This window comes from Strix uralensis, chromosome 2 (genome assembly GCF_047716275.1).
Source record: "Strix uralensis isolate ZFMK-TIS-50842 chromosome 2, bStrUra1, whole genome shotgun sequence".
NCBI lineage: Eukaryota > Metazoa > Chordata > Aves > Strigiformes > Strigidae > Strix > Strix uralensis.
Window position 1 is genome coordinate 77,947,847 of NC_133973.1, and position 17,420 is coordinate 77,965,266.

The following is a 17,420-nucleotide window of genomic DNA, read 5'->3' on the forward strand; positions in this document are numbered from 1 at the left end:
GAAAATTGCTCTTCCCCCCCCCCCCCCCCCCCCCAGCAAACTGCTTTATACCGAGATCCAGACCAAACCCACGCCCACGGGCGCGCACGCACGCCCAAACCCCGTCTCCTTGCGGGGGCTCCGCGGCCAAGTGCGCCGGCGGGCGACGGGTCGGGCCGGGCGGCTGCCCCCGGGCCCGCGGGACGCCCCCACTCACCCACCCGCGGCGGCCGGGGAGCGGCGCGGCGCCCTCCCGACCCCCGCGGCCGGCGGAGCCCCGCGGGGCGGTGTCGGGGCGGCCCCGTCCCGCAGCGGCCAACCCCGCCTGCCCCGGGCTGGGCACCCCGGGTCCCCCCGCGGACCCCACGGCCGCCACCAGCCCGCTGCGGGGAGCGGTGCCGCGCGTATAAAACACCCGCTCAACCACGTACTGGCGCTTGAGTTACTTCCCGTCCCCCTCCCCCTCTTCAGTTGCCGATTATTTTCTTTTTTAACACCAAAAGAGCGTCCTTCCCGCTCCGGGACGCAACAACTGGCTCCCGTGCGTGGGGCGGCGGCGCGGCGTGGGGCCGCCGGAGCAGCGTTCTGCCCGCGCCGGGTCCCGCCGCTCGGCCCTGCCGCTTCCCCCCGTGGGCGCCGCTGGAAAGCGCCTGAGGCCACGGGCGAGGGACGCGGGGGAACCTGCTCGTGTTTCCTGCCCTGCGAGGAAGTGGGATCGGCGAGCCGTTTGCTGCCGCGCTTCCTCTCCTCGGGACAACAGTAGGGCAGCCACTTTGAAGTATTATTAAATAAAGACGTGAAACCTCTGGCGAAGGTCCCCCCTCCCCCAGTCGTCGTCTTCTTCTTTTTCATCTTTTTCTTCTTTTTCTTCTTCTTCTTCATCTTCTTCTTTTTCTTCTTCATCTTCTTCTTTTTCTTCTTCCTCTTCTTCTTCTTCCTCTTCTTTTTCCTCCTTCTTCTTCTTCTTCTTCTTCTTCTTCTTCTTCTTCTTCTTCTTCTTCTTCTTCTTCTTCTTCTTCTTCTTCTTCTTCTTCCTCTTCTCTTTTCTTCTTTTCTTTTTGCCCAAGTATTAAAGGCAGAGAAAGCCTCCAGCTTGATCGGAGCCGAAAAAAAAAAAAAAAAAAAAAAGGAGAAACCCCAAAGCACTGGGGAGGAATTGCACTTTGGGAGGAAGGGGGGCACCGTGCCCTGCAGGGTGGGACAATAGTTTTTGCTTGCTCTGCTGGTAAAATGCGGCTCCTTCCCCGGCCGTCTGGCTCGGGGGGAAAAAAAAAAAGAAAAAAAAGAAAAAAATAATGGGAGGAAAAGCGAACCACGAGATTAAAAACCAGCGACAAAAAACCCCAACCATGCATGGAGATGAAAAATATACGTACCTCGCTGTACCCGGGAGCACGTCTAGCGTGCACATGTGGCTGGGGAGAGGTTTGGGGGAGCCTGTTATGTCTTCATAGCGGGCAGGAAACGTGTACGACTTTCTGAAAACAAAGGGGAAACTTAAAAGGCTGTTAGGGGTTTGGGGAGGTCTGGCCAGAGCCAAGCGGGGCGGCTGCAGCCCGGGCTGCTGCCCCCCGGCTGCCCGCGGCGGGGGCTTGGCCGGGCAGGGGCAGCGCCTTGCCCGCCGCGGAGCCCCACCGGTACCGGCACCGGCAGCGGCACCTCCGGGCTCGGCAGGCGCTCGGGTTCGGGCCGGAGCGGCCGTATTGTATTTAGTTATTTTATTTCGGTTTGGGCTGTTGTCATCTCTGTTTGTTTGGTGGGAGATTGCTTTTGGTGGGTTTGGTTTGGTTTTTTTTTTTTAATTTTATTTTGCCACCAGCGGCTGCAACACAAAGACACTCGAGCAGCCAAAGCAGGTGAAGAAGAGGGTTTGTTTCGTTCGGTACAGGCAGCGGGGGCAGGTAAAGGCAGGGCAGAGCCCTGAGCGGCGAGCTGCCCTCCCATTGCGGGTGCGTGGGGCAGAGCACAACTTGTTTTGTAGACGGAGCCTCAGTTTTTTTGGCTTGGGAGGAGCGCACGAGGAGCGAGCAACTCCCAGGGAAATTACTCCGTCTTTTCAGGGGATGTCCAGGCAGAGTTAGGGGAGAATTTTATCATTAAAATAATAATAAAAAATAAAAACCACCACTCCACTCTATTTTTCAACCGAAAAGTCACGCCACCAGAGGAGCGCCGGCCGAGTGGGGCTGCCGCAGCCGGGCACGGGGTGCAGCGCCGTACCCCCCACTGCCCACCGGCGGCGGGGTGGGGGGCGCGGGGCCGGGGCGACCCGGGAGCCGTCGGGGCAGCGCCGTCGGGGCGGCCGGGGCTCGCCGACCACTGCGGCTGGGCATGGGGGGGAGGTGACGGGGAGGGTCGGGGCTGCCGGGGGAGCCCCCGGCCTCCCGGCAGGTTGGTGCCCAGGTTACCTTCAGGGCCGGGGCAGGAGGTTTGGAAAGCTCAGGCTTTGTGGGGGACTAAAGGAGAGAGGCGGGGGGGGCGGGGGGTGGAATTGGGGAGAGGGGGGCGAGGTGGAGGAAAGAGAAGGGGCAACAGGGGCGCAGAGGAGGACTCGGGGGCCAGGGATCCCTGAGCCCGGGCCACCCGCGCACAAGGCTGCGAGGCGGGTCTTGGCTGCCCCCCCCCCCAAAAAAAACCACCAACCCCTGAACCCGATGAATTACCGCTCTCCCTTAAGCGTGGCAGGGCCGGGCCGGGGTCAGGGCCCGGGGGAGGCGGGCGGAGAGGGGCTGCGGGCTGGATGCGCCAAGGCCAGGGTCAAGTTCAGGGCCAGGCCGGGGAGGACAGGGAAGGGGGGGCCTGCTCACGGCCACGGACGCCGCGGCCCCTTCCCCGGGCCTGCCGGAGGAGAGGGACCCCTGCCCGGAGGGAGCGGGGCTACCCTCCACCGCCACACGACCCGCGCCCTGGTCTAGGGGGGGCCGCCTGCTCTGCTCATCCCCGCTATCGGGGGGCGAGGGGGGTTATCACCCCTGGGGGTCTCCCGAAGCCAGAACGGCCCTAAGGGGAGGGAGAAGGGGGAGTCCACCTCCGGGGCGCTTCTCGCCGGCCGGGGCAGAGCCCGCCGGGACGAGGGGACCCAGGAGCGAGGTTCGCCGCCCATGGGCAGGGGCTGCCCGGCCCCCCCAAGCCCGGGAGGGGATTTGGGCAGCCCGTGGCTGGCAGGGGTTGGCAGCACGCGCCGGGCCCCCCGTTTGGGTTTTCGGCTGCGGGGAGGCCGGCAGGACAAAGAGGGATGCTCGCAGCTGCGTTTCCCACGGATCCCTCCAAGGGGCAGGCGGCATATGCCAATGATTTTAATAAATATTTTTTTGGCGTAATATTATTACCGAACATAAATTAGGTTTTAATGGCCGTTTGATTACTCGGAGAGCCTGCCGTGTGCAGCGGGGATGGCCGCGCTGGGGGGGGGGGGGGGGGGGCGCGGCCGCAGAGGACGCTCCGTCTCCGCTCCGCAGCTAAACTTCACTGGCAGGGACGGGACGGGGGGGTCTTTCCCTCCCTCCTCCCCTCCCCCTGGGGGTAGGTAACCCCCACCTCACCCCAGAAGCGAGCAGGGTCCAGCGTACCCTCATCTCCCTTCCCTATCTCCCCCACACGGGCTCGGGACACCTCTATTGCTGTTGGAACACGGGGTACAAAGCCCGAAAAACCCAAACCGATGACCGGCCCGGGGGGGTGGCGGTGGGGCCGGCCGGGTGTCAGGAGCAAAGGGCTCTCCCTGCCCCTGCACAAGCTGCCGCTGAAGGCAGCGCAGCCACCGCAGGGCGCTCGGAGCCCGGCTCACAGCGCTGCCTCTTCGTATTTCGGTGGCTTGGCAAGGCCGAGCTTTTTCCACGATTTCCCGGCTGCTGTCACACTCGCTTGGGGTGTCCCGGTGCGGCGGGGTGCGCCCGGAGAACCGCCACCTCCCGGCCCCAAACGGCGCCCGCGGAGCCCAGCGCTGGGCCAGTACCCCGAGAAAAGCATCGCCCGGAGGCTCTCGGTCCCTCGCTGAACACATCTGACAACCCCAAACCGCTCCCTGGGCTACAAAAAAAAAAAAAAAAATAAAAAAAAAATAAAAAAAGACAGATAAAAAAAAGCTCGAAGGGAGATGTGAGCTCTCGGGCATCGCCACTTTCTCCTCTCTAGAGCTGGATGAAGGCTTCCAAAAATACTGGAGGCGCAGAAGCACACGGTTTACGGCTCAAAGCAGCCCTGCGGAGAGCTCAGCCCCTGGCCATCACCCCTCCAGCTCCGTTCCGGAGCGGCCGGCTCTGTCAGCCCGCGGGGCGCTGAGCTCCCCGGCCCCGCACGCACCGGGGGAGCAGCGCAACCCCCAGCAAGGCAGGCGGCCAAGGAAGCTGCGCTCTTGCCGTGCAAAGCTCTTCCTAAAGGAGATACTGCCTTGCAAGTTATGTGAGGAAGATGCAAACGCTCACCCCTTTCTTTTAGCTCAGAGGCTTCCCAAAATGTTTGTGGCTTTTTTTTTTTTTTTTTTTTTTCCCCTGGACGGGGAGCCCGGCTGGAAGAAATGCTGGTGCTCCAGAAACTGGCGGATTTTTTAAAAACATTTGTTTTGCAGCCACCGCTCAGCCCCTCACAGGTTTCAGAGAGCCCTTGGCATAAAAAGGAAACAGCTCGTGCAGTTTCAACACGTTTTATTATATTTCTGTATGCATTACTCTCAAAACATATCACAAGAAATGATGAAACCACTTAAACCTTCAAATAAAAAATCTGAAACAGTTTATGCTCACAATTGTACATATTTATAGTTAAGAAACATTCTTTATAAATACTGTTTCCTCTGTAGCAAGTTAATACCATAATTTAATTACAAATGGATAAATATGGTAACAGGTATTTACAGGAGGAAGGGTGTTATTACGGAAAAGCTAACGGCACGACGTTTATTTTTCCTCACAATCTTCCGAACAGGAACTAACAAATTGAACTTGCAAAAGCACTAAAACATCACATGTAAACCCAGCTAACAGAAAAAATACATTCACAAGCGTTGTTGTTCGTGTGTGTGTCTGTGAGAAACAGAATGGAGACTTTGGCACGGTATTTCTTCCCCAGTCTATAGTTGAAATGCAGTTTACAATCAAGTTGCCTCTTAAAAAGGAACACAATATTCAAGATATCACAATTACAAAAGAAACCATTTTTTCTTCCACGTTACTTTTTTTAAAGGGGTGAACTAAAAAAGGAGGAGAGATGGAGTCAGGGAGGGGGAGCGGGAGAAAAGAAAACAAGTCCATCATTTTCTCGGGGAGGGAGGAAGAGGGGAAAAAAAAAAGAAAGACGACAAAAAAAAAAAAAAAAAAAGCGGGGGGGGACCAATCCGCGGTTTACAAACGGGACGAACTTCTATACACCAAGAAGAATTCAGGAAAACTTCGCTCTCCACCTCGCCGGAGGAAGGAGAGGGCCGCTATGTACACAGTTCGTGGGGCGGGAGGGCGCTGGCTGCTCCGGGCAGGGAGGCGCAGGGGCCGGAGGAGTTTGAGTCTCTGATCTTTTGTCTGAAGGCTCCGGAGGGAGAGTTTCTTTCCGCCGGCTTGAGAAGCTCTTTGCTGGGTGATGTGTTGGTGGCGTTTGGGGTTGGTTATTCCCCTCTCTCTCTCCCCTTTCCGTTCCTCTATTTATTTACTGGTTCTCTTACTTTTTTCAGCACGTACTTTTATAGAAAAAAATCTTTTTTTTTTTTTTTTTCTGGTTCAAAATGTCCTCAAAAAGGAAAAAAAAAAAAAAGGCAAAAAAATCCAAGAAAAAAAGACCCGCAGGCGGGAGGGGTGTAGGGAGATAAAGGCTCCCCGTCCCCACCCTGCTCGGCCGTCATTTCGCTGCCGGCGGGTGCGGCGGCATCTCCCGGCGCGTCTCCGGTGGGATCGCTCCCTCCTGCCCGCCGCCGCCGCCGCCGCCGGGGCGGGGAGGGGAGGGGAGGGCGCGGCGGGGCCGTGCAGAGCAGTCCGGCGGGGCCCTACACGTACCACTCGTTGAAGTTGGAGGAAAGGCCGCTGTGGCCGCCGCCGCCGCCGCCGCCGCCGCTGCCGCCGCCGCCGCCGCCGCCCCGGTGCACGGCGGACACGGCCGCCGCCGCTGCCGCCGCCGCCGCCGCCGCCGCCGCCGCCGGGGAGAGGTTGCTGGTGCTCTGCGACTCGGCGCTGGGGGACACCAGCCCCGGGGGGGTGGAGGACTCGTAACCGGAGCTGGCGGCCGGGGAGGACTCGGAGCCTTGCGGGGACGACTCGTGCACCTGGGGGGCAAAGGCAACACGGCCGGGTGGAGGGGGGACGGGGAGGCCGCCGCCGCCCCTCGGGCGCGCCCCCCGCCGCCGGCCCGGCCCGCCGCCGCCGCCCCTGGGCCCCGCGCCCGCCGCCCGCCGCCCCGACGGGGCGCCCGGCGCGGTGCGGCCGCCCTCCCGCCTCCCGCCGCCGGCTGCGGGGCCGGGTACCTTCATGTGCTTCCGCAGGGAGCTGGGGTGGGTGTAGGACTTGTCGCACATCTTGCACAGGTAGGGCTTGTCCGAGGTGTGGACGTGCATGTGCTTCTTGCGGTCGCTGCTGTTGGCGAAGCGCCGGTCGCAGCCTTCGAACTCGCACTGGAAGGGCTTCTCCCCTGCGAGAGAGACCGGCGGCGGTGAGCGCGGCCGCCCCCGCGCAAAGCCCGCGCAGCCCTCGCGCAGCCCCCGTGCCCGGCTCCCCCGGGCTTCCACCCCCCACCACGTCCTTTCCTCGCTCCTCTCTCGACCCCCAGCTCCCAGCCCCTTCGCCCAGCAGCTTCCCAAAGCAAGGGGTCGGTTCTGCACCGGTCCCCGCGGGGTGGAAGGGCCGCGCCGCTCCCGCCTCGCCCTGCAGCGAGGCACTGCCCGGCCCCCGCCTGCTTTTCCTACCCAACACCCCCTCCCCCCCCCCCCTTCCTCCCCCGGGCACCCCCGGCCCGGGGCATCGTGCCTGGTTTTGTTTCGACCGGTGCCGACACACGGCCGGCCCCCGAAAGACATTGAAGAAGAAAAGCGATTTAAAAAAAAAAAAAAAAAGCAGCATCGAGCCGTTTCGCCTCGGTACCAAATCCGCTATCCTGTTAAACTGGAAACCATTACCGACAGATTTAAGGCCGGGCAGATTGTTTCGCGTATGGAGATTCGAGATAAACGCACATCCGCTGGGAAAACTAAACGTCTGTAAAATACTTCATTTAATTTTCATAGGGATTCCTCTCGCCCGGCTGCCAGGACTCCAAATGCCGGGGAGTAATTTGGAGGTGAGAACTCCACATCCCCCCGCCTTTGGAGGGGGAAGCATTTAACATTAAATTCCATTAGCACCTAAATTGTTTCTTAAAGACATCCGCTCAGACACAATGACTTCAGTGCGGGCATCTCATGCAAATACATTTCTCAAATTTTAAACCTTGTTAAAGCTCGTCTCGCACCTCGCATCGGGCTTAGCACTTGAGAAAACAATAGGCCTCGAGATTTTTAGCCTTTCTCCGGGTAAATATTTAGAGTGGAAGTCGCTAAAATATTTGGCCGTCTTTTATGAAATAGTCTGGCACGGTTTGAGCCGGCAAGAGTAGTAAATGAATAATAGATGAGGCGGGAGGATGCGTTTATTTTTGTTACCCTTCGGCTCAGGCGATTTTCCATCGGGAAAGCCTGGGCTCCTTCGCCCCTCTTCCACCTGGTTTGGGTGGAAGTTTCTGAGCCTGAAATCCTCTGTCCCTTATTACATAATTTAATAAACTGTTGCAAAAGCACCTTAAATCACCTCGAGTGAGACTTTAAAAACACTTTTTTTTTTTTTTCCTTTTTGGAAATTAGAAAATTCTATTGCCTTGCTCACACCATTTAAATTTAATGGAAAGCATTCCCAGAAAGGGACGCTTTGCCACTTCCAACGGGATTTTGGACTAATGACCGATTTTGCACGTATTTATATAGTTTCTCTCTCTCGGTATCCATCCATGAAAGCCGTGCTCACAAGCGCTGAAGTTATATGCGAATAAGGTGCGCGTTGCAAATGTATAAGGCGTTTCGTGTCTGCATATCTATATCTATGTATATGGATATATACACGCATCTTGCCGTCTTTTAGCCGGACGGCAGAATTTTGCTCGCGCTGTGTTTGGCGTTTCTGCGGGAAGACCCCGCCGAGCCTCGGCACGAATCTACACCGCTCCCCCCGCAATTAAAAGATATCAGTAAAATATCGTTTGAAAATCTGGGGAAGGGGGGTGGGGTGCTAGTGGGGAAGAAACCCAAACAAACGCAGCCGTGTGGTGGAGCGGGGGGGGGGGGGGGGGGAATATTAAACGGGATTCTTATTTTATCATTCTCATCATCTTACATCTCTCTGTCTAAGTCTCTATCTGTTTGTTTTTATATATATATGGAGAGAGAGAGAGGCGCGGGCGGAGGGGGAAAACCTGCCGAAGGAAACCCGAATTACCTGTGTGCGTCCTTTTGTGAATTTTGAGGTTTTCTGATCTGGCGAAAACTTTTCCGCAGCCGGGGAAGGGGCAGGGGAAAGGTTTCTCTCCCGTGTGCACTCGGATATGATTGACCAGTTTGTATTTCGCTTTGAAGGGTTTGCCTTCGCGGGGACACTCCTCCCAGTAGCAGACATGGTTGCTCTGCTCGGGTCCCCCAACGTGCTCCACCGAGACGTGGGTGACCAACTCGTGCATGGTGCTGAAAGTTTTATTGCAACTTTTTTTGGGGTTGTTCAGCTGCTCGGGGTCGATCCACTTGCAGATGAGCTCTTGCTTGATGCACTGCTGCCGCATGTAGCGGAAAAAGGCACCTGGGTGGTGGTGGTGGTGGGCTGCCATGTTCATGCCCATATTCATATTCATGGGGCCGTACTGGTTGTGCAGCTGAGCCGCCGAGTAGGGGTCAGTCCTGGGGCTGGAGACCTGGCGGTACTGATCCGACCGGGCGAACACCTCCCCCGGCAAGCCCAGGCGCATCTGCCCGTTGAGGACGTTTTGGGAGGCGTGGGGGCCGTGCTGGTCGTGGATGCCCGGGAAGAGGAGGTGGCTCTGAGCGTCCGTGTGCGGGTGGTGCAGGCTGCCGGCCGCAGGGCCGAAGATGCCGTGCTGCCCGCCGGCCGGCGACGAGTCCCCGAAGCCGCGGCTGCGAAACAAGAAGTCCCGGGTGGAGTTGAAGGGCGCCCCGGAGTAGGAGCCGACGTGGGCGGCGTGGGGCCCCAGGGCGGCGGCGGGGTAGCCGGGCGCCTGCGAGGTGAACGCCGAGCTCTGCCCGGGGGAGAGGTCGTGGGCGCCGGCGTTGAGCTTGAAGGCGCCCATGTGCGCCGCCGCCGAGTCCACGAAGCTGTTCTGCGCCGCCAGGCTCAGCTCCCGGTCCTGCATCTCCGCCGCGGCCGAGTGGTGGTGCCGGGCGAAGGTGCCCACGCCGAGGGCCGGGAACTGCGGGCCGGCGTCCAGCAGCATGGTCCGCGCCGCTCCGGGGACGCCGCCGCCCCGCTACCGCCGCTGCCGCCGGGCTGCCGCCGCCCGCCCGGCCCGGCCCGGCCCGGCCCGGGGCCGCCGCCGCCGCTCCGCGCCGCTTCCCCCCGGCAGCCGCCGCGTCCCCCCGCCGCCGCCGCCGCCGCCCGCGCCCGCACCAGCCCGCTGCTGCCGCCGCCGCCGCCGCCGCCGGAGCCGTATCCGGAGCCAGGCAGAGCAGAGTCCAAAGGCGAGCGGAGAACCAAAGTGTATTAAAGGAGCTGAGGCGGGGGCGGGCAGGGGAGGGGAGGGGGAGCAGGGGAGGGACGGGGCTGGGGACGGGGACGGGAGGGGGGGGGCAAGGCTCGCCTCGCCGTTCCCTGCGGCACACACGCACGCACACACGCACGCACACACACACACACACGCCGCCGCCCCCCGCCCCCCCCGGCCTCCTCTCCCCTCCCGCCGCCACCGGGATGTCAGTGCCGCCGACCCCCGCCCGCCCGGCCCCGCGCCGCGCCGCTCCCCGCGTGGGCCGCGGCCCTCCCCGCCGCTTCGGGCCCCCCCGCCGCCCCCGGGCCCCTGTTCTCGTTTTATCCTCCGCCGGGCATTAGCGGTGTCTCTCACGGAGAAAAACTTGCAGCCGCGGGTTCCCACGGAGCGAAGGGACCCCGCGGGGGGGGGGGGGGGGTTGCCCCGCGCCGCGCTGCCCCCGCCCGCCGCCGCGGAGGGGCGTGGGGAGGGGAAGGGGGGGGGGAAGGGGGGTGCCGGAGGCGGATTAAAAACAATAAGGGCGGCGGTGGGGGTGGGGAGGGGAGGCGGGGGGCGGGAAGGGGCCGCGGAGCGCCGGGGTCGGAGCCGCGCGGCCGGGGCGGTGGAGTTGCAGCCCCGCTCCGCCCGCGCCCTCGCTCCCTCTCGCTCCTCTGTTTATTTCGGTGGGCGCTGCTGAGGCGGCGGCTTTTTATTTTTCTCCCCCTCCCCTCACTCCCCCTCTTTTTCTTCCCTCCCTCCCTCCCTGCCTCCCTCCCTCCCCCGGCCTCTCTCCCTCTCTCCGCCCGCACTGGCGGCTCCTCTCCCAACGCCGCCTTTACCCGCCGCCCGGCCGCTCTCCCGGCGCCCGCTCATTGGCCCGAGCCGCCCCGTCCATCCGGGCGTCCCCGGCCACCGGCTAATGGCGGCGCGGCCGCCCCGCCGCCGCCCGGCCCCCGCCCGCACCAGCCCGGCCCGGCCCGGCCCCGGTGGCTGCCCTTCAGCCCGGCACCGCCGGCGGCTTCTTTTTTATTTTTTGGGGGGGTGTCGTGTCCGCCTCCCCCCGCTCCCGCCCCCCCCCGCGGCCAGGGGAAGGGGTGGCGTGGCGGGGGGAGAGGCGCGGCGAGCCACACGCACGGAAAATATCGATGTGCGCTTGGCCATGCGATCCTGCCTCGGGAGGCAAACAAACAAAGCGAGGGGCTTAAAACATAAACGGGGGGGGGTGGGGGGGGGGTGCCTTTTTTTTTTTTTTTTTTTTAAGGTGGTGGCGGAGGGAGGAAGGACCTCGCCCATCCTGCAGCCCCTTCCCCCTTTTCGGCTAAAGCAAATGAAGCCCATGATCGATAAAGGGAACGAGGGGGGAATCAAATAAAAATCACGTTGGCGGGGCGACTACGGCCCGAGGAAAAAAAAAATCAAATAAAAATGAAAATAGAAGAGGGAACGGTCACCCTGGTTGTTTGGGCTTTTAAACCACTTGTGCGGAGCAGAGGAGTCGATCTGCATGTGTCGTGAATGTGCATCCAAGAGCAGATGCTTTAGGAGTTTTCCTTGTCTCTTCTCTTTCTTGAAAAAGAAACAAAAACAAAACCGACAAAAAAAAAAAAAAACACCCAACCCCAAAACTCACCCTGCCATTGTTATTTGGAAACCGGATTCTTACATGGCAGGAATAAAACCGCGTACAGCCAGCACACACACCCGCACCCACACACAGAGCAAACAAGTCCCCTTCCCCTCCCCCTCCAGTAAATACACGTCTGGCCCCTGCTTAGGTTTGTTTTGCAGTGGCTGAAAAATAATCATCTCGGGGCCAGCAGCTCACCAATAAATAAGGCTTTATAAAAATTAAAACCCGACCTAACATTTGTCGTCTTAACCGTCCTGCACTTAACCTTGCGCCTCAATCACCAGTGGCTCTGCGCTTGGGGGAGAAGAAGCAACTCAAAATGTAGGGGTTGGTGGGGTCTCGTGGGGCTTTTTGAAATTCTTCCTGCGACATTCCTCCTGTGACTCCTCACGGCGTTAAATCCCTCATCAGGCACGCTCAAACCTGGACCCAGCGTCCCAGCAGGATTTTTACAGAGAGAGAGAGTGAGAGGGAGACAGATAAATAGATAGACAGATAGATGGAAGGAAGGAAGGAAGGAAGGAAGGAAGGAAGGAAGGAAGGAAGGAAGGAAGGAAGGAAGGAAGGAAGGAAGGAAGGAAGGAAGGAAGGAAGGAAGGAGAGAAAAGATAACACTGCCCACCAGCTAGGGTTATTTAAATAAGGTTTTCCCCATTACTGTCACTAAACAGTTAAAATACTTCCAAGCCTGTCCGAAAGTGGCTGAAACGTGCCAGTACCGGACATTACCGTTTGAACAAGGAGAAGATTTCATTTGGGAAGAAGAAGTGGAATTCCTTCTAATCCGAAATGGGCAGTAAAAGATAAACTGAATATTAATGCAGGGCTACACCTCTGCTGCCAACAGCCCTCTCCTCTTCACCACGCCGTCACTCGGTCTTGTCTCTACAGGCAGGAGTGTCTGCTCCCCAGATATTGTCTTCCCAGGCTGCAGCTTGGGAGCATATGCTGTCCTTGTTCTGACCCCCCAGGCTCCCAGGGACAGACCACGAACAAATTCTATTTTCCTTCTCTGTAAGGTTTCCGAGGCGGAGATCTGAGAAGTGTCCTCCACCTCTGCTGGGGATTTCGAGAGCCCAAGTTGGAGAGGAAAGCTTGGACTCCTGCATCGTCTGCCTCCAGATTAGTGAAAAAAAAATCATACGGACAAATAGACCCTTGAATACGCTTTTTTGTCGTGTGTGTGTGTGTGTGTGTGTGTGTGTCCCATATTTAAAAGAAGTTACTACATTTGAGGTTAGGAAAAGAACCAAAAGGTCCAGGAAAACGCCCAGTTATAAATACAGTTTTTAAAAAAAGCACAAAAAAAGGTGAATGTTCATACAAATACCTACCTTCTGGATTTTCCCCTCGTTCTTCCTTTCTTTCTTTCTTTCTTTCTTTCTTTCTTTCTTTCTTTCTTTCTTTCTTTCTTTCTTTCTTTCTTTCTTTCTTTCTTTCTTTCTTTCTTTCTTTCTTTCTTTCTTTCTTTCTTTCTTTCTTTCTTTCTTTCTTTCTCTCTTTCTTTCTCTCTTTCTTTCTCTCTTTCTTTCTCTCTTTCTCTCTTTCTCTCTTTCTTTCTCTCTTTCTCTCTCTTCTTTCTCTCTTTCTTTCTCTCTTTCTTTCTCTCTTTCTTCCTTCCTTTCTTTCTCTCTTTCTTTCTTTCTCTCTTTCTTTCTTCCTTCCTTTCTTTCTTCCTTTCTTCCTTCCTTCCTTTCTTTCTTCCTTCCTTTCTTTCTTCCTTCCTTCCTTCCTTTCCTTTCTTTCCTTTCTTTTATCTTTATTTCTTTATTTTTCTTTATTTCTTTCTCTCTTTCTTTCTTTTTCCCTTTCTTCCCCTTTCCCTTCCCTTTTCATCCTTTTTAATTAATTTTCTCTTTTATATTTTCTCTCCTTCCTTCCTTCCTTCCTTCCTTCCTTCCTTCCTTCCTTCCTTCCTTCCTTCCTTCCTTCCTTCCTTCCTTCCTTCCTTCCTTCCTTCCTTCCTTCCTTCCTTCCTTCCTTCCTTCCTTCCCCCCCTTCCCTCCATTCCTCCTTTCCCTCCTTCCCTCCTTCCCTTTCTTTCTTTGCCTTTCTCTCTTACTCCTTTCTTCTCTTTCTTAGTCTTTTCCCTCTTTTTTCTTGCCTTTCCTTCTTCCCCTGCCTGCCCTCCCCTCTCCCCGCGCCCTGCCCGCTCGGCGGCGCCGGCACCGGGGCGCTTTTGGGGGGGGACGTGGTGAATTCCAGCCGGAGCCCCCGCGGGCTGCCCGCGCTCCGCTATTCTTTCAGGGCTCCAGCCCTACTCTCTCTGCAGGAAACAGAGGAGCTGATCCAAGTTCAAAGTCACGTCGCCGTCCCTCCTAAGAAGTGCTTTATTTCCCTCCGAACCACAAAAACTCCTTTCCCCCATGTCACCGGGTAACACGGGAAGGGAGCGAGGGAAGGGGGGGGTGTGGGGGGACAGAGGCACCGGCAGCCAGCCCCGCACTCTCTCGCCGGGCCACCGCCAGAAACGCAGCCTTCGGCTTACGGCAGCTTTCGAGGGAGAAAAACAACCGGTCACCCAAAGTCGGTGCTAAACTGGTTTATTGACAGAAGTTTTTTCAACAGGTTTCTGGAGGTGCCAGACCTGGCAGAACAAACGTCAGCCTTCCGGGGGTTCCCCTCTTTGTAAGTTTCACGAAATTTTCTTTAAAACCGCTCTGCTCTTATTCTTGCCGGCTGCTGGGGCAGAGGGGGCTGGGGCGGGGGGCTGAGGGGGGACACGGCACACACGAGCGAGAGCAATTTCTTGCTTCCCCTGGACTGCTTATACCGCCCTCGTCTTCTAGCCCCTTTCCCCGGGAGGTGTCACCGCCCTCGGGAAAAGGGGGTGATGGGGAGGATGCTCCGCGCCCCCCCCCCCCCCCCCGCTCCGGCAGCCTAGGGGGGCTGCGGCGCGGGCTCGGGCCGCGGCGGGGCCGGGGGCTCTGCCCGCGGGAGGACAGGGCTGTCGGCAGCCTCGCCGGGGAAAGAGAGGTGGAAGGGCCGGCCGGGGGGGGTGGGGGTGGGAAGAGGGTGTCGTTCCCACCAAATTCAGCCTTCGCTTCTCCCCAGAGTAAACAGGACGAGGTGCGGGGCAGGGAAGGGGGCGTGCGGCCGGCCCGTAGCCTGGGAAGAAGAGGCCAGTTGAGCGGAATCACTTGCACCGTTGTCCGTATCAGAGACACTCATAAATTCAACAAGCTCATCAACAGGATATTAAGTTGCAGGTTACCTTTGATGGTGCCGATCCGAGCCACTTCTAGGCCGTTCGACCTATGACCCGTGAAGACCACATGTGTTGTGTGGTAGCCTCCCTCTGTAAAACACACTTCGGGACAGAAGTTCTTTGTCAGACTCTACCGGCAGCGTAATGTAAAAGAAAAAGGGGAAATAATGAAAATCTCAGCCAAAGCTGTAACTTTTAAATGCCTTTTTTTTAAAAAAAAAAAAAAAAAAGAAAGAAAGTTAGGCAGGGCGGGGGCAGCAGGAAGGAGCACCTCGCTTTCGTGCCATTAATATTTATTGTTCTCTCAGTTACACTTACATATATATATATATAAGGAGTTGCCGTACACAGCCCCTCTCTCGGCGGCGATGCCGTCAGGCGGAGGGGGGCGAGCAGCGGCGTAGCGCTGATTGCCAGGACGGGGGAGCCTCGGCCGAGAGGCAGCCGGTGCCTCTGCCCTGCCCGGCTGCGACTGGGGGACGCGCAACGCCGCGTACTTTGCGTTCCCCGCGCCCTGCCCCGCTGCGCGCCTCACTCCGCAGCCGGCGCAGACCCGGCGCGACGCCCCCCAAAAATGGGGTCTGCCGCAGCAGCACCGCCGAGTTTTTTTAGATGCACCTTTTTCCGTCTGGAGATGCCCGTATATAAACGTTCGAGGCAGGGGAGAAGCGTCCCAATAAAGCGCGATGGACTTTGTAATACAATTTATGCTGTCATTCATAAATAACAATGCCATATGGTAACCATATTGCTTATACAAGTAAAGCCGTCAAAGTGTCACTATTTGATTTATCTCAACAGCTTCTTCCAACGGTGACGTTCAGCTACAGGGAGAGGGGAAGGGGGGAGAGAGAGCGCAGAGCAAAATTTGGCCTGGGTTTCCTGACGCCGCCTCTCTCTTTATCTCCCTCTCTGTATGCGTAAATATATATACATGGGGATTGAAGGGTGGAAAATTTTTTTTTGTCCTTATTTTATCCCTGTTTGTACAAATCCCCGAAGGGGTCGTGCGGGGATGGATCCCTCTTTCCCCCTTGAGGCGCGCACCAACTTTTGCCCCAAAGTCCCCGTCCCAAACGTGTGGCGGGTCCCTGCCCCGGCAGCCCCGACGGCCGCGGCAGCCCCGACGGCGGGCAAGGTGCCGGCACCCCCTCGGGACCGTGTCCCAGTCCTTGGGCTCCCGCTGGGTTGCGTGGGGCGACGAGAACCGGGCGTTTATTGGGCGCGGGAGAAGTTTATTTTTAAAGGTATAAAATATCCATCCCCTGAACCCCTCCAGAAAGGAGGGGCGACCCGCCTCGCCGCCAAATCGTCCCTCCCTCTCCTTTTCGTGCCTGTGGGAAGCCACGACCCACCCCCCCACCCCCCCCCGCCCGGGGTCCCGGCGCCTCCGTGCTGTCCCCCCGACGGGACGGTGAGGGGGGTACCGGGGTTTCTCCCCGCGGGGCTGTGACTCGCGGCGCTCCCGTCTGCTGCTGGCGGAATCCATCGCCGGTCACGCGTGTTGGCGGAGGGAACCGCGGCACAGGCTCCCCCACGCCTCAAGACAGCCCCACGGGCGAAGAAAGCCACCCGCGGCGGGTGGTAAGCTGTTTTAGCAGATTTGGGGAGATCGGGAGGTCGTGCCGAGGAAAGCGGCAACCGCGCTCCCTTTCTAGTGGTTCCCCAGAAGAATGTTTTATGCGTTATAAAATATTGCTCCCCGGTCCCTAACTATCAATAAGACGTGCATTAAAGACGATTGTTTGTAAATGGTGTTCATGATCATTAGCATACATTTACATAATGCAGCTTACAGCTCAACATTTTACAGCTAACCACCTCCTAAAGCCGATAGCCAGAGCTCGGTTTATAGAGGAAATAGATCTTTCCGAAATATATCTGAGGGTTTCCAGGCTTTCACCCCGCCTCTGCAGCCTCCCCCCCTGTCCCTTGGCGGGTGTGCCGGCGAGCGGGGCGCCGCGGGAGGGCTCTGCAGCCGGCTCCGCCGCGGGAGCGGGGCGCGGGGCCGACCCCCGACGGGCGCTGACGGGGGGGAAAGGCACGGCCCGCCTCCCTTCGCTGCGGCCCCCCCGGCGCGGCGGCAGCCTAGGCCTGAGCTGGGGTCGGCGAGTTAATGAGCTTTAAATTCTTCACCGCCCTTTAGGAGCTGGCACTGTCCAAAACTGTGCCGGCCCGGGCAGCCACCTTCGCGTCCAGTCCTAAAAATGGGCCAATTTCCACGTGAGTCTCGTCCCTCCCCACAGTCACGGGTCAGCTGCCTATTACCCAGCTATAAAATATTTTCTTTGTTTTATAGCCCCTCATAAAATGAAATTGATCGGGGGGATATATTTGAATTAAGACGTATTAAATCGATGACAGATACATATCACGCTGTGTTTAACAAGAGCGGGACGAGGAGGCGTGCGCAAGGTACCACGTAGCCGCGGTACTGCTCTTCACCTCCACAGCATCTCCCATCAAACCGTTACACCTCGGCAGCAACGTGCCCAGAATTTGGGGGAGGGAGGAGGGGCACTTTTTGGATGCACGTATAGAACATATACATATATAAATACGTGTACTGACGTACGGCTAGTTTGCGAGGAGAAGTTTTTACTGTGCAATAAAACCATCGAGCAGCCCCTTTTAAAACCCGGGGGTTGTTTATTCTCCTTCCTTGCCTTGCAGCATCACTGAAGCCCCCACCACGGCCAGGCGAGCGGGGAGCATCGGTTCGGCTCCGGGGGGACGGGGGAGCACCGGCGGGTCTCGCTTCGCTCCCCCTTAGCGGGGAAGAAAGCCGGGGCTCCCCGCGGGGCCAGCTCCTGCGCCACAGCCCCCCCCCCGCCCCCCCCCTTTGGGCAGCCGTGGGCCAAATGCTGCCAGTTTTCCCCACGTGAGTAGCGGCGGGAGGGAGGAGGGGAG

At 58.4% G+C, this 17,420-nt stretch overlaps 1 protein-coding gene across 1 annotated transcript; it reads right to left on the reverse strand.

The window, feature by feature from the left end:
- Window positions 1–4,605: 4,605 nt before the first annotated feature.
- On the reverse strand, window positions 4,606–9,504 carry ZIC2 (Zic family member 2). Its single transcript, XM_074859357.1, has 3 exons — window positions 8,421–9,504; window positions 6,425–6,588; window positions 4,606–6,226 (listed from the first exon to the last, which is right to left on the reverse strand). The coding sequence occupies exons 1-3, from the start codon at window positions 9,421–9,423 to the stop codon at window positions 5,951–5,953; spliced, it is 1,443 nt and encodes a 480-aa protein (XP_074715458.1). The 5' UTR covers window positions 9,424–9,504; the 3' UTR covers window positions 4,606–5,950.
- Between the last annotated feature and the right edge of the window lie 7,916 nt (window positions 9,505–17,420).

Coding starts and splice junctions, on each gene's coding strand:
- ZIC2 (XM_074859357.1), bottom strand. CDS start 9,423: ATGCTGCTGGACGCCGGCCCGCAGTTCCCGGCCCTCGGCGTGGGCACC. Junction 6,589..8,420: donor TCACAAAAGGACGCACACAG/GTAATTCGGGTT, acceptor TCTCTCTCGCAG/GGGAGAAGCCCTTCCAGTGC. Junction 6,227..6,424: donor CCCTGCGGAAGCACATGAAG/GTACCCGGCCCC, acceptor TTTGCCCCCCAG/GTGCACGAGTCGTCCCCGCA.